Consider the following 16143-nt stretch of genomic DNA (forward strand, 5'->3'; position numbering starts at 1 on the left):
TGTGGCCAGCATGACTAAGCCGCTTCTGGCGAATCAGAGCAGCGCACAAAAATGCTGTTTACCTTCCCACTGGAGTGGTACCTATTTATTTACTTTCACTTTGATGTGCTTTTGAACTGCTAGGCTGGCAGGACCAGGGACCAAGCAAGGGGAGCTCACCCCGTCGCAGGGATTCGAACCGCCAGCCTTCTGTCGGCAGGCTTGTCAAAAAAGGAATGTTTTTAGCAAGCACCAAAAAGAGCTGCACTAACTGCAGCTTCTGGATCAAGTGGCAGGAACTGAGACAGAGCAACACATCTGATTATATCAGTATTGTAATGAGTATTTTATGTATGTAGCTTAGAGGTTTCGATAATTAAGTGGTAAATAAATAATAATAATATATATATATGTTGTGATTTCACAGAATGTAAACCACTTAGAACATAACACGAAAAGGGAAATTAAGATGAGCCTGCTAGATCTGGCCAATGGGCCACCTAACGCAGGATCCTCTCCTCACAGTGACTGACCAGAGTGGGTGGTATATCAATAAATCGTCTGAAACTGATTTCAAGTTCAGATTGCGACGACTGTTTCAGAATGACAATATATCGCCAGACAGAGCTTTAAAACAAAGCATTCATGCCCAGCCACTGCAAGAGGCAATTGCTGGGTACGCCAGGGCAGACAGCCCAACCGGGAGATTGCTCTTCCTCCTTCCTCCCTCCCTCCACAGCCCCAGCCCTTGAGGTCATGTTATATTGGTATATCACAATGGTTAGCTTGTGATACATCACGATGTTGAAAACTGCCCAGCCCTAGATGCCGGTGTAAAACCTGCAAGCAGGACCTGAGCTCAAGTGCCCTTTCCCCCGCTGTGGCGTCCAGCGACTGGCATTCAGAATATTACTGGCTCTGACAGAGGAAGCAGAGCATAGCCATCCAAGTTTGTCTCCCTTGATAGCCTGGAACTATCAAATCCTCTTTTAACGCCATGTAATCTGGTGGCCGTCATGGCCTCTTGCGAGGAGGAGGTAGGGATTCTATAGTCTAACTTTGCACTGTGTGCAGAAGTTCCCCTTGGACCTGTTTCTTCTGCGGTACGTAAGAAGGACCACAAGCTGCTGATCTACCTACCGGAGTCGCAGACTGCCGCCGTACTCTCATGGCGGCTGATTTCACCCCTCCCTTTTGGAATTCCACGTCCGGGCTCATCTGCCAGAGAAAGAAGGCAAAGAATGAGGGCAATCTTAAGAGAGAATTTTGTGTGTGTGTGTGTGTGTTGCTGGCTTGGGCCACAGAGGTCCAGAGTGGCCATGTCTAGACTGGGGACCCAGCACATGTGCCTGTGTCCATTTCGATGTGTAAAGGAGATGGAGGTGTTTGGTGAGCCAAAGCAGGAGCAAATGAGAGGTCTGTGCATAGGAGCCAACTCCTGGGGGGGGGTCTTTGGCTCCCCAAAATAAATTCTAGTCCAACCCCCTGTGATGCAGGAATCTTTTTTGCCCAATGTGGAGCTCAAACCCATGACCTTGAGATTTAGATTTAGATTCAGTTGGCTTCATACCACTTTAAACATCCATGGTTTCCCCCAATGAATCCCCACAGAGCTACAATTCCCAGGGTTCCCTCGGAAGAGGGACTAGTTGTTAAATCGCTCAGGGGATTGTAATTCCATGAGAGGAATAAGTGTCTCTCCACATCCATGAGAATCTACAGCTCCCAGCATTATCTAGGGGAAGCCATGACTCTTTAAAGCAGTATGATACTGCTCTAGATGCAGAGTGCGAATGGGTTCAAAGAGTGTGGCATGTGGTCGGGCAGGCTCTCTGAAGCCCACTGGGTTTGAGGACAGGATTTCTACCACAGGGGAGGGGGACCTTCAGCCCATGGGCCAAATTAGGCCTGAAAGGCTGGCCAAAACAACAGGGTGCCAAATTTAAACAGCCCCAATTGTGCAAAGCGACAATTGGGAATGTGTTCTAAGCCATGCACTCCTGATAGCTCCTTGGTAGCAGCTCTTGCCTTCCACGCTGCTTCTGTTCAGAGCGCATTCAAGCCCTACTGCTTTCTGATAGGCTTGAACCTACCTGTGCTGTGTGATGCCAAGAGATGGGCCTGTTGGCATAATGGCTCACCAGACAAAAGTGCTTCCCAGTCCCTTTCCAACAGTGCAAGACATACAACCTGTTCCTTTCTACTCCTCTAGGACTTTGGGTTTGCAAGCTCTGTTTTTTTTTTAAATCAGTTTCCCGAGACCCACCACAGAGCCCAAGGCTGGCCCAAGACATTTTGGCACCTGAGGTGGACCACAAAATGGTGTCCTCTCCCCCCAGGGAAGAAGGGGTGAGTGAATATCTACATCAGGAACAAGGAGGGAGGGCATGAGTATCTACATTGAGATCTGCTGCTCCTGTGGATCCTGACACCTGAGGCAGTCACCTCACCTTGCCTTATGTGTGGGCTGGCCCTGACAGGGCCTGATGGGAGTTGGAGCCCAATGACAAATGGAAGGAAGCACCTTGGCTGCCCTTGAGCGAGGAGAATGACTTGTGATAGAAGTAATGTTGATTGATGTGGAATGACCTGCTCCCCACATTGCCTTCAAAGGCATGAAAAAGCAACCATACCTTTTCCAGGCTGAACATTGCACTGAGAACATCGCCACCCTTTGGTTGCATGGGATCCGCATTAAGCATACTCTCCGAGATGTTAGATCCACGGATGTTTCGCAGAACCACCTCTTGCTCCTGATCTACGTTGAATTTGATGGACCTCACTTCATCGACTATTCTGTGGAGAGTAACCACAGAAGAAAGAATGCTGGAGACTTGCTTCATCCATCGAAGATGTGCACCTGGCACCTTCACTATAGTTTCAATTCTATGCTGAAGACATATCTCTTTACCTTGGCCTTTGACACCTGAGATACATGTGACTAATAGCAGCTCCTGGGGGGCGGGGAAGGGGAGGCCAGGGAAGCAGTTAGGGAGGAATTTAAAAGCCTCCCTCCCTCTGCTGCACTCCTGGTCCAGTTTGCTCCACTCACTTTAGCTGCTTTAAAGAAAAAGAAAAAAGTAACAGGATCACAGATTTCCCCGGGACGGGTCATAGCTCAAGAGGAAGGGTCAATGGGGTGTCTTCCAGATGCTGCTGAACTACAACTCCAATAATCCTGGACCACTGACCCTGCTTGCTGGGTTTGCTAGGAGTTGGAGTCCAACAAACACCTGGAGGCCACCAGGTTGCCTTACTCTGGCTTTGGGGATGGGGTCAAGTCAGCTCTTCCAGTTAGGAAGTGACATTTGAGGTGCTTCTCAACCTTCAGGAGAACAGGCAAGACTTACTGGTCAATCTCATCCCGGATCACCCGGTACGCCTTCAGGTTCTCATGGATTGCTTCCAGGACAACGCAGAGTTCTTCACAGGTGCCTTCATTCAGGTTGCCCAAGTTTCCAAGGCTAAGCAAATTCTGGTGGTGCACCATGGGTGTAGCACGCATGACCTCTCTTACATGCAGAGGTTCTTGGTGACTTGGTTCAACATCATCATCACTGCCTTCCTGCTCAAGGAGGAATATAGTTAGGTCCCTGTATTTGTTCCAGTGTCATAAAATGACAGGCGCCACCCCAATCCACTGAGCTTTTATTCCTGTTGTCTCCCTGGATTGAAATACATTTTTTTTAAACTCCATTCAATATTCCATCTTTCCTCCAAGAAGCTCAAAGTGGCATATGTGTTCTCTGTTTCCCCATTTTTATCTTCACAACAACCCTATTAAGTAGAGTCAGACTAAGAGGCACTGGATGGTCCAAGGTCACTCAGGGAGTTTCCTGGCTGAGTGAGGCTGTGAACCCTGATTATTAATTAATTTTTATTAATTTATTATTTATACCCCGCCCATTTGGCTGGGCTTCCCCAGCCACTCTGGGCGGCTTCCAACAAAATATTAGAATACAGTAATGCATCAAACATTAAAAGCTTCCCTAAACAGGGCTGCCTTCAGATGTCTTCTAAAAGTCTGGTAGTTGTTCTTCTCTTTGACATCTGATGGGAGGGCATTCCACAGGGCGGGTGCCACTACCGATAAGGCCCTCTGCCTGGTTCCATGTAACTTGGCTTCTCGCAGTGAGGGAACTGCCAGAAGGCCCTCAGCGCTGGACCTCAGTGTCAGGGCAGAACAATGGGGGTGGAGACGCTCCTTCAGGTATACTGGACCGAGGCTGTTTAGGGCTTTAAAGGTTATCACCAACACTTTGAATTGTGCTCGGAAACATACTGGGAGCCAATGTAGGTCTTTCAAGACCGGTCTCGGTGGCCACTCCCAGTCACCGGTCTAGCTGCCGCATTCTGGATTAGTTGTAGTTTCCGGGTCACCTTCAAAGGTAGCCCCACATAGAGCGCATTGCAGTAGTCCAAGCAAGAGATAACTAGAGCATGCACCACTCTGGCGAGATAGTCTGCGGGCAGGTAGGGTCTCAGCCTGAATACCAGATGGAGCTGGTAAACAGCTGCCCTGGACACAGAGTGAGGCTGTGAACCTGATCTCCCAGGTCCTAATCTGACACTTTAACCTCTACACCATGTTGGCTGGCAGCCATGAGAATCACACCCAGAATCTTGGAACCCTGAGGAGGGAACAACCATATAGCTCAGTGGTAAAGTCTTCCTCCTTAGGGTTTCCATCAAAGAATTCCACAGGACTGATTGCAAATATTTTTTAAATGGTTCAGACAATATAACTGTGTCTGTTTTATTGATGTTGAAGGGCAAACTGAATAAAGCTGAGAGTTGGGATAGGGCTGAAATTCAGTTCACGTGCAAGTTGAAACTAAGTACCGTATTTTTCGCCCTATAGGACGCACTTTTTCCCCTCCAAAAATGAAGGGGAAATGTGTGTGCATCCTATGGGGCGAATGCAGGCTTCAGGAGAGCCCCACCGCCAGCCCCACAAGCTCGGGGGACAGTGAGGAGGCGGAACGCGGCCATCCCGCTGTCCCTCGACTTTGTTAGAAGGCTGGGGGGGGGAGAAGCCTGCTCCTCCCCGTCGCCAGCCCCGCAAACTCGGGGGACAGCGGGAGAGGCGCAGCGCGCCATTCCCGCTGTCCCCCGACTTGGTTAGAAGGCTGGCGGGGGGGAGAAGCCTGCTCCTCCCCGTCGCCAGCCCTGCAAACTCGGGGGACAGAGGGAGAGGCGCAGCGCGCCTTTCCCGCTGTCCCCCGACTTGGTTAGAAGGCTGGCGGGGGGGAGAAGCTTGCTCCTCCCTGTCGCCAGCCCCGCAAACTTGGGGGACAGCGGGAGAGGCGCAGCGCGCCTTTCCCGCTGTCTCCCGACCTGGTTTGGAGGCTGGCGGAGGGCTTCCCCCTCCCCCAGCCCCGCAAGCTCCCAGAGCGATGCCAAAGCTGCACGCAGCTTCGGCATGGCTCTGGGTCGCGTTCTGGGGACTGGGGGAGGGGGAAGCTTGGGCTTCCCCTGCCCCAGCCCCGCGCCTGGGGGGGGGGAAATAATTTTTTTCCCTTTATTCCCCCCCCCCAAATCTAGGTGCGTCCTATGGGCCGGTGCGTCCTATAGGGCGAAAAATATGGTAGTTCGCACTTTCCAAAATAATATGCAAGCCAAAACATAGCCAACTCTTCAAAACTCACACTTCTCTGAATTTTTCAATGTACTTTTCTGGTTGAGTAATGTGTACAAAAATGCATCTTTGAGGGGAAAGTGTGCCTACAAATGGATATATTAGTGAAAATAACATGTTTTACATTGGGGGAAGTGGCTAGGCAAAACTGTGTACGTTGGGCAAAATTGCATACAAAAGAAGTCTGTAGTAGGCAGACAAAAAAAGTCTATGTTAAACAAAATTGCATACCAAAATTTCTATATTGCAAAAAAAGCAAAATGTGTATACATGCAAAAAAAGCATACCAAAAAAATCAATATTAAACAAAATTCCATGCCAAAATGGGTATACTGTATTAGTAAAATGCTGGTGAATGAGGCCTTTTTACTTTTTTAGGCTCCTAAATGGCATCTTTCTGTGCCAATTTCCCACCTGGCTTCCCTCTCCAGCCCTTGAATTAATACTCACATCCATTCCAGCGTCGGCCATATTGACAGGGATATGAGCTTCCGACTGCTTCTTCTCTTTGTATTCACTTACAGACCGTTCTAGGTTCGTCGTCACCACGGCCACAAGCAGATTTGCAAAGATGAAGGCCCCAAACGTGATGAAGATGAAAAAATAGAGAGCCCCGCCTATCTCCAAAGCAAGACCTTCCTTTCTGTAAAGGAAAGAAGGAATGCCATTGTTAAGTTGTGGGTGAACATATCAGACGACACAGCGATTCTTCAAAGAGCTCTTGTTTATTCACAGACCCAGAACTGAAGGGTTCAGCCAGCCTGCTTATATAGAGCTCCACTAGAACGCAACAGTAACCATTTTCTGTAACCATCCAATCACTGAACGTCACTTTCAATCCCTTATTTGCATATGTGGACCTGAGTGAAAACTATCTACAGTATCCCCCTGCTGGCCCAGGGTGAGAACTTCGGTACATAACATTCATCACCAAAGCGGGTGGGCGGGAACCCTTTGCCACTACTCTGAGGATGGGGCCATGGCTCCCCTATCCTTTTCTCTCTAGGCCAGGGATGGGGATCTTGCAGGCCCTCCAGATATTGTTAGACTATCATCCCATGACTACTGGCCATGCTGGCTGGGGCTGATGAGATTTGGAGTCCAGTAGTGTCTGGGGGGCACCAGGCTCCTCATTCCTGATCTAGGGCTCTGATGTCAGTCTGAAGGCTCATCCAGACTAATTTTCCTCTGCGATTCCTAGGCGCAGGTCTGTACTTTTCCGATCTGTGTCCAAGAGCTTCACCCACCTCCCCTACTTCCCAGTGAAGACCAGCTCTTGAACATTCTCGGCAATCCATGGGGAACCCTAACTGCTGTTTGTTCTGATTCAGCATTAAAGAGCAGCTTTTCCTGGGGAAAGCAGTGGGACAAAAGGAGAGAAGAGCACTTCGGCGTGGACCAGGAAAGCACAGACTTGTGCCTAGAAAGCATGGGGCAAAAGGTCAGTGTGGATGAGCCTGGGACCAGCCCTCTACTATTCATCAAATCAATTTTATACTTCTTTTTCTAGCACTAAAAAAGGAAACTCCCTCCAAAAAATGCAGCAATTTACATAAAAGAACTAAATCAAGTCAAATGGCCGTCAAGTAACAAAAGCAAGTACTTTAAAAGTTTTAAAAACTTTAAAATCAAAAGAAGCAGAGTTAAGGCCTTCAGTCATCTCTTTATGAACATCAAAGCCACCCAGGAGGAGAATGTTTTCACTGCCAGCCTAAATGTCATCTAGGATGCATTTACAATGGCCTGGTGAAGAAAATAAGACAGGTCTCCTGCCCCTTTAAGTTGCTGAAAAGAGTGAATTTCAGCAGATATAGCTTGTTATTAAATGTGCAGAAGCCCTGTCCCTCTTTTGCAACTAACCACCGTCAGTGAGGGTCAGGGGTACCAGCTTGAACAAAATATGGGGGGAGGCAGGTAAGCCCCGCTCCACATAACTGATCACATGACACAGTGCACACAGACCATTTGAACAGCAATGCTCATCAACTTGGGGGAAGGTGGCCCCCTCATATATTTCATTGTATTCTAATATATTATATTAGAATACAATAAAATACGTGAGGGGAGCACCTCAAATATAATATACAGTCGTACCTTGGATCCCGAACGCCTTGCAACTCAAACGTTTTGGCTCCTGAACGCTGCAAACCTGGAAGTGAGCGTTCCGGTTTGCAAACGTTATTTGGAACCTGTTGGAAGTCCAACAGGGCTTCCACGGCTTCCGATTGAGTGCAGGAAGCTCCTGCAGCCAATTGGAAGCTGCGCCTTGGTTGTTGAACATTTTTGGAAGTCGAACGGACTTCCGGAACAGATTCCATTTGAGAACGAAGGTACAAATGTATTTATATATTTATATATTATATAATATTATAATATAATGTATTATAATATTTTATCATAAGACCCCACGGCCCCTAGGAATTGACTCCTATGATGGGGGCAAAAACCTGGCTTCTCTGGCAGAAATCTCACAATCCATGATCACCATTATTTGCCATGTGAGGCCACTGCCCCACTCTATCTAATGATAGGGCCAGTCCTGGTTGGACTAACCTAGTCTGGGTCCCACCTGCTGGCTTTTTCTAGGATTTCTTCTGATTTTACTGGACCGTAGGGGACAGTAAGCTTGAGGAAGGGCTTGGTAGAATGGCACCTGCTCTGTACACAGAAGGTCTTGGGTTCAATTCCTGACATTACCAGGTAAAGCTGTAAATGCTCCCTGCCTGAATCCCTGAAGAACTGCTACCAGTCAGCATAGACTATGCTGAGCCTAACATGGCTGCAACTCAGAACATCATTTATTGGCATGATGCCCTTCCTCTCATTTGGAATGAAGAACCAGTTGTTGGCATCCGCCTGTCTCGAGAGACAGCAGAAGTGTGCACCATCAGAAGTAGAGTTAAACTGTTGGAGATTCACAGCACCTGCTGTGGCTGTAGAGACCAAAACGGGAGGTGCATGTTTCACTGCAGCTGGGGAAGTTGCAGGCATCTGGTTTCACTACTTCCTCTTGTTTGGAATAATAATAATAATAATAATAATAATAATAATAATAATAATACCCCGCCCTTCTGGCTGAATTTCCCCAGCCACTCTGGGCGGCTCCCAATCGAGTGTTAAAAACAATACAGCACTAAATATTAAAAACTTCCCTAAACAGGGCTGCCTTCAGATGCCTTTTAAAAATAAGATAGCTGCTTATTTCCTTGACATCTGATGAGAGGGTGTTCCACAGGGCGGGTGCCACTATCGAGAAGACCAGTGACCCTTGTTCATTGTGGCTGAGCATGGTTTGCAAGCTACTCACTCAAAGTCGTCATATATGTTAATCCACCCATCCTGCGTTATGCAGATGAACAGGGAGTACAAAGCAGTCCCCATATTCCCAAAATGCGTTGGGACCGTGCTTCCAAAGAGGGTAACACCAAACACAGAGAAGACCTGCAAAAGGACAAAGCAACGGTGATGCAAAAATAAGGAAGTTTTCCGGGTTTTATTTGCACTAACATATGCATTTTTAGGCACACTTTACCCTAGCACTGGCATTTTTGTACACATTCCTCTGCTGGTGAGCCGCACTGAAAAACTCAGAAAAACGCAACTTTCGAAGTTGCCTTTGTTTCAGTTTGCGTATTGTTTTGCAAAGTGTGAATTGGTTCGGGTCAACTTCAAAGCAAACAGAACTGGTTTTATCCCTCATTCCTACATCATACATATGCCTGGGTTGCCAAAATGAAAAAGAAAAGACAGCGGTGAAAGAAAAAATGAAGGAGCACTGAGTGGGTGTAGGAAGATGTAGGAGACAGAAGGGATCTCAGTTCATTCCCATGCACCGCACCCTGACTTAAGAGGAATTTGACAGCATCTCACCAGCATGATGGCAAAAAGCAGGATCATGATGTTAGCCATGTCAGGAATGGACTGCAGGATCACCTGGATCATCCGTGCCAGACCAGTCACCATGGTGCAAACATGCATCAGTCTCATGACTCTGGAAAGCAGAGGAATAATAATAATAATGTGCTTGCATTTTAAGCTCAGGGGCAGAGCACACAGATTGCATGCAGGACAGAAGAAGAAGAAGAAGAAGAAGAAGAAGAAGAAGAAGAAGAAGAAGAAGAAGAAGAAGAAGAATTTATTATTTATACCCCACCCATCCAGCTGGGTTTCCTCAGCCACTCTGGGTGGCTCCCAACAGAATAGTAAAAACACAATAAAACATCAAATATTAAAAACTTCCCTAAACAGGGCTACCTTCAGGTGTCTTCTACAAGTCAGATAGTTGTTTATTTCTGTGACATCTGATGGGAGGGCATTCCACAGGGCGGGCGCCGCCACCGAGAAGGCCCTCTGCCTGGTTTCCTGTAACCTTACTTCTCGCAGTGAGAGAACTGCCAGAAGGCCCTTGGAGCTGGATCTCAGTGTCCAGGCTGAACGATGGGGGTGGAGACACTCCTTCAGGTATACTGGGCCAAGACCGTTCAGGGCTTTAAAGGTCAGCCCCAACACTTTGAATTGTGCTCGGAAAAGTACATCTCACTACTCACTTGCTCAGAAGTGATGTAAGAACAGAAGCAGAGCCTGCTGGATCAGGCCAATGACCCATTGAGTCCAACATCCCCTTCTCACTATGGGCAACCCCTAGATGAAGAGCTAAATTAAGTGTTAGGCCAAATCATCTGACCAACCTGGATCCTCTCTCTACCATGTGCAGAGTGCAGACCTCACGAGAGAGGATGAATGGAGCATGCAGCCCACATTTTCTCAGTGGCAGTTGCCCGTTTGTGGAATGCCCTGCCTGGTAAGGCGCATCTGTCTCCCTCATGATTAACATTCAGTAGAAACTGAAAAGCTCCCCTGTTCACCCAGGTGCTTGACTGCTGAGCAAAAAACTATTCCCTATAACCTTGAAATCATGGGACATGAGTAGGCATGTGGAAGAACTCTGCCCAAAATGGAAACAGGAGCAGGAACTGCTGGTGTTCGCTTATTCATCCCATTGTCCAGAACAGAACTCAATTTGGTGGATGCACTTCAACAAATTTTGGCATTTGCTGCTGTGGCTTTCAATCCGCAAAGCAATGCATCATGGATTACGTTACCCTCCCTGCCATTTCTGCTGCATTTATCTGGCACTGAAAATGTCTGAGGCAGAATAATATAATGGCAATGTAAGTTACAGAAGCTCAGCTTCTTTTTCCACTTGGCAAATTGGCACCAGCCACTTGGTTTTTTCGCCTACCTCGTAGCAAACCTCACAACTTTCACGTTATTGGCAGTTAGGCATTGGTAAGGGTATTGTTATGCAAATGAAGGGGGAAGGAAGCTCCATCACCTTCCCCCAAAGCAAAGGGTAGTCCGGTAAAGCATTCCGGGGGGCGTTGCCCTGTCTGAAGCCTATGGAGGTGTGGGCCTAAGACACGCCCCCGAGTGGTGACCCCGGGGGGATCCTAGTTGACGTACTTCAGCAGGACTCCCCCCACTGGTGGTTAACCCTTACCGGTCTTCATGCAATTGGGCTGAAGCCGGTTAGTTGGTAGTTACCAATGCCTAAGCCAATAGTGCTCAATTCCTGCAATCAATAAAGTTGTGGCCTTTTACGCCCATTAACCTTAAATAATGTGTCCTGTGTCTTTATTTCATTGCGTGGGGACTTGCCACACAATGGGCAGCAAGATGCATAACGTCGTTTTTAGCACCATATGAACTGCAGCAGAAAAGAAACGGAGCTGTATGTAATGATAACAGGGCAGAACAGAAAATGATGGTTCCTTCTTACATCTCAAGCTACAAGGATGTATGACTGATTTTAAACATGTTTAGATGTTTATTTTTATTTCTAATAATATTGTTTTGCTGCTCCCCCCCCCTTTTATGTTGCTCTGGGCTCCTTTAGGAGTATAACAACAGCAACAGCAACAGCAGCAGCAGCAACAACACCTCCTAAGAATTTTGGGAACAAAGACAGCCCTCCATTCCTACCTGAGCATGTGGACAATTGTTCTGTCATTCAGTGCAGTAAAGATCAGGCCAAGGAACAGAAGCAGCATAATGAAAAAATTTATTATGTTCCAGCCATCCTGAGTTAAGAAACAGGGAACAATGAAGTGTCATGTGGAAGATCTCAAAGGAATGTATTTATTTTAATTCCCACATTTATATCCCATCTGTCATGGACTGGTTGGATGCAGAGGAATGGTGGAGGGAACCAGCTGGGGAACCCCTTAGGGAAGAAGGTTCAGAGCCCGGCAAGTGACGGCGGGACAACAATGAGTGGTCAGAAGGAGAAGAGGGAGAGGATTGGGAAGAAGAGGTGTTGGAAGCTGGAGAAGTGACAGGGCTTAATGAGCTGGGAGAGTCTGTGGCAGAGAGCAGTCAAGAAACAGAGGCAGAAGCTGAAGCAGGAGAGTAGGATGTGGGAGGCCAATAGGCAGAGATGAGTCAGGCTGGCAAAGAGTCAGGGGTGTCTCCCTCTCCTACTAAGGCGAAAACCCCTCCCCCCCATTTCTCCCAGAACCGGAAGGGACATGGAAAGGGGGGAGGAGAGATTGGCTGCATGAAGCTGCTGTCTCTGATTGCTTGGAAAAAGTCTTGGCAACTGATTTTCATGGAGGAAGACCACTGGGAATGAGCTGCTCTGCTCATTAGGCCTGACCCTCAATCAAATCTGTTAATAAAGAATTTACTCTATCTTCGAACTGTGTTATTACTGACCGGCACACTCCTGTGATACCAGTCTTCCTTGAAGAACCTCAGGATGATGTTGGGCATAGGGGTGGGATAGGGGTGTAAGTTTATCTCAAATTGTCATTTCCCCCATCTTAAGTTCAGCTCTCCACATTTCTGCATCAGTTTGTGATTATTATTTTTTTAAGTCAGTGTGAAATTCGCCAGCATTTTAGTACAAATTTCTCTTAATACACACATCTTATATGCAGTTTTGCAATTTCCCCTATTATAATGCATTTTAAATGCATTTTCCCTCTAATATACAGTATGCATTTTTCTGCATGCCTTAGCATAGTGTAAAGCCATAGTGTGGTGTAGTGGTTAGAGTGCTGGACTAGGACCTGGGAGACCAGGGTTCATATCACCTCTTACGTGCCCTTTTTCTAAACTAAAAAGTTCTAAACATTGAGACCATTCTTTGTAAGGAAGTCCCCTTGATCATTTTGGTTGCCCTTTCCTGAAACTTTTTCCCAAACTCACAATATCCTTTTTCAGGTGAGGTGACCAGAACAGTACTCCAAACATAGTTGCACCATAGATCTGTACAATGGCATTATGGTGTCAGCCATTTTGTTTTCCTTTCCTAAGGATCCCTAGCATGGAATTTGCCTTTTCCCACAGCCACCACACCCTATTTTCTCTTGAGAGTAACTAAGCACCCGTAGACAAAGCTAATCTATGCACTGAGGCAGGTGCTATGTTCTCACCTTCCAGTATAAGGAGAAGCCATAGTACCAGTTGAGGATTACTTCGCAGAAAAGGAGAGACATGACAATCATATCTATGGCTGAGAAGAACCCAAAGTATTTCTACAGTAGAGGAAGGAAAGAACAAAGTTGGCAGTCTCCCTAGATTAATAATAATAATAATAATAATAATAATAATAATAAAATAATTTATATCATGCCCATCTGGCTCTGGGTGGCTTGCAACACATAAAACACAACAAAACATCAAACATTAAAAAACAAGCTATCCTATACAAGCAACAAACAAATCAATAAAAACCAACAACAACAACAAACAGTTTACAGTTACAGTCGTACCTTGGTTTTATGAATTTAATCCGTTCCAGCGGTCCGTTCGAAAACCAAGGTGTGGCTTCTGATTGGCTGCAGGAGCGTCCTGCAGCCAATCGAAGCTGCACTGGATGTTCGGCTTCCGAAAATTGTTCGAAAACCAGAACAATCACTTCTGGGTTTTGATCATTTGGGAGCTGAAACATTCAAGTTCAAAGGCATTTGGCTTCTGAAGTTCCACTGTATATTCAAAATAAAGTAACGACCAATCCCAACTAAACATTTAACCAACCTGACAAAAATGGAAGAGAGGAACCAAAATTATAACCATTTAAAACATTTGAAAACATTTGAGCCACTTGCCCCAACCCAAGGTTTGTTCCAGCAATGTCCCAGTGGCCTCCCATGAGCCTCTTTTAGCTATTCAGAGTGAGTCTAGGCCCCTAGGCCAGGTGAAAATGGGCCTTGCAGAGGGGAGCAGGTCTTTCTTCCAACCCAAAGGCAGCAGCAGATATGCATTTTCCATGTCATGTTTCTCATTCTCACTGTGAGGTGTATGGTGCAGGACACTGTACTGTATGGTGCGGCCCTCCAAGCTTCACAGTCTGGCCCTCTGGACTCAGCCCAGGCCACAACTCAGCCACAACCCCTCTCTCCAGATGACACCCCTTGCCAGCCCTCCTTCACATCCTCCTTGGGTGTTTTCACTTGGCTGGAATGTGTCCTTGAACCCTGAGCTTTCTTGCCTGTCTAGATCAGGGGTAGGCAACCTAAGGCCTGGGGAACGGATCTGGCCCAATTGCCTTCTCAATCCAGCCCGTGGACGGTCTGGGAATCGGTGTGTTTTTACATTAGAATGTGTGCTTTTATTTAAAATGCATCTCTAGCTTATTTGTGGGGCATAGGAATTCATTCATTCCCCCCCAAAAAAATACAGTCTGGCCCCCACATGGTCTGAGGGACAGTGGACCGGCCCACAGCTGAAAAAGGTTGCTGACCCCTGGTCTAGATGGAGGGGGTGTGACCTTGTGTAGAAGATTTGCATTTGTTGCTCCACCCACTTTTGACTCTAGCCCCACCTACCACTGCTGTGTGCTCCCTGGAAGGTTTCCCAAAATGGGAACATGGCCTCCAAATTGAACAGGGTTGCCCACCTGTGCCCTAAAGCCTCGGATACAATGTGGAAACAGAAGGTTTAGCTCAGGGGTGGTGAACCTCAGGCCCAGGATTTGTGGCTCTCCAGACCTCTCTATCAGGCCCTTGACATCTCAGTTCCCTGGGAAGAGGGTGTGACTGTTAAAGAACTCTGGGAATTGTAGCTCTGGGAGGTGAATAGGCATCTCCTGACAATTCTCAGAAGCCCCCATGATAATCTACGTTTCCCAGGATGCTTTGGGAGAAGCCATACGGGGGAAGCCATACATGTTTAAAGGGACGCGGATGGCACTGTGGGTTAAACCACAGAGCCTAGGACTTGCCGATCAGAAGGTCGGCGGTTCAAATCCCCGCGACGGGGTGAGCTCCCGTTGCTCGGTCCCTGCTCCTGCCAACCTAGCAGTTCGAAAGCACATCAAAGTGCAAGTAGATAAATAGGTACCGCTCCGGTGAGAAGGTAAACGGCGTTTCCGTGCGCTGCTCTGGTTTGCCAGAAGCGGCTTAGTCATGCTGGCCATATGACCCAGAAGCTGTACGCCGGCTCCCTCAGCCAATAAAGTGAGATGAGCACCGCAACCCCAGAGTCGGTCACGACTGGACCTAATGGTCAGGGGTCCCTTTACCTTCACCTTTATACATGTTTAAAGTGGCATGAGACTGCTTTAAACGTAGAGTGCCAATAGGGGGCTCTTTAATTGCAATGGGTCTACTCTAAGGAAGCCATAGTTGGATGCAACTCATACAGTCCACTGGTACCCGGTCAACAGAGGAGGGTTCAGGAACCTGTGGCCTTGCGGACATTATTTGATTCCCGCTCCCATCGGTCGCAACCAGCTTAGCCCATGGTGAGGGATGATGGGAGTTGTAGTCCAGCAGTATCTGGAGGGCAACAGGTTCCCTACCACTGAAATAGAAAGTCAAAGGGATAACAGAGAGGGAATAAGGCTGAGTCAATGGTGTGCTGTGCCCATTTAACACTCGGTGGTCCTTTGGCCCTGCCCTGGATTGGTGTATCAAAACTCACCTCTTCTAACGTTGGCTCTGTTCGCACAGCAATAGTGATGGCGTTGAGGATGATGAAGCTGGCCAGGAGCAGCCTGAAGGCTGGATGATGGAGGAATGTCCCCATGCATGTTTTCGAGATAAACTCTTCCACGTCCCAGTCATCCTGTTGGCGGAAAGAGCAGAATTGTAGGGGTGTCAGTCAGGCTGGGCAGAGGAACTCAGAACATAGGAACGGCACCTTCCCGTCTCTGCCTGATTCTGTCTTTCTCTGTAGCACGGTCCCTTCTGAATTTATCACTACACTACCGATGGAGAGTCTGGTGATGGGCCTCAGATCAGAGGTGATCATGCAGGGAGACCTTCCTGTGGATACAAAGGCAGCTATTTTGGAAGCAGCAGGTGGAGCTGTGGCTGTTCCTGAGATGGTGGAGACAGAAGGTCGGAGATACTACAGCACAGGTGGAGGCTACAGCGGTTCCTGGGAAGGCAAGACCTTAGGAGACTCTTCAAGAGCCTATTATGACAACTGAGCTCGCACCAAGTACAACTTCTCCCTGAATCAAGATTTGTCCTAATGGCTACATTTACAAACAAAACAGAAACCCTGGAGCGTCAGTG

The 16143-nt window shown here is 47.5% G+C and overlaps 1 protein-coding gene across 4 annotated transcripts in view; it reads right to left on the reverse strand.

Annotated features, from left to right (window-relative positions):
• Positions 1-16143, reverse strand: part of CATSPER4 (cation channel sperm associated 4) — a 34034-nt gene that overhangs the window by 13276 nt on the left and 4615 nt on the right. For all 4 annotated transcript variants that reach the window (XM_083627413.1, XM_083627414.1, XM_083627411.1 and 1 more), the window contains exons 3-11: positions 15545-15688; positions 13054-13155; positions 11600-11697; positions 9488-9608; positions 8925-9058; positions 6068-6260; positions 3330-3544; positions 2613-2775; positions 1120-1197 (exon numbers count right to left, since the gene is read on the reverse strand). In XM_083627413.1, the coding sequence (XP_083483539.1) occupies positions 1120-1197; positions 2613-2775; positions 3330-3544; positions 6068-6260; positions 8925-9058; positions 9488-9608; positions 11600-11697; positions 13054-13155; positions 15545-15688 (1248 nt within the window). The remainder of the gene's footprint in view (positions 1-1119; positions 1198-2612; positions 2776-3329; positions 3545-6067; positions 6261-8924; positions 9059-9487; positions 9609-11599; positions 11698-13053; positions 13156-15544; positions 15689-16143) is intronic.

This window comes from Podarcis filfolensis (assembly GCF_964270895.1).
Source record: "Podarcis filfolensis genome assembly, chromosome: 8".
Classification (NCBI taxonomy): Eukaryota; Metazoa; Chordata; class Lepidosauria; order Squamata; family Lacertidae; genus Podarcis; species Podarcis filfolensis.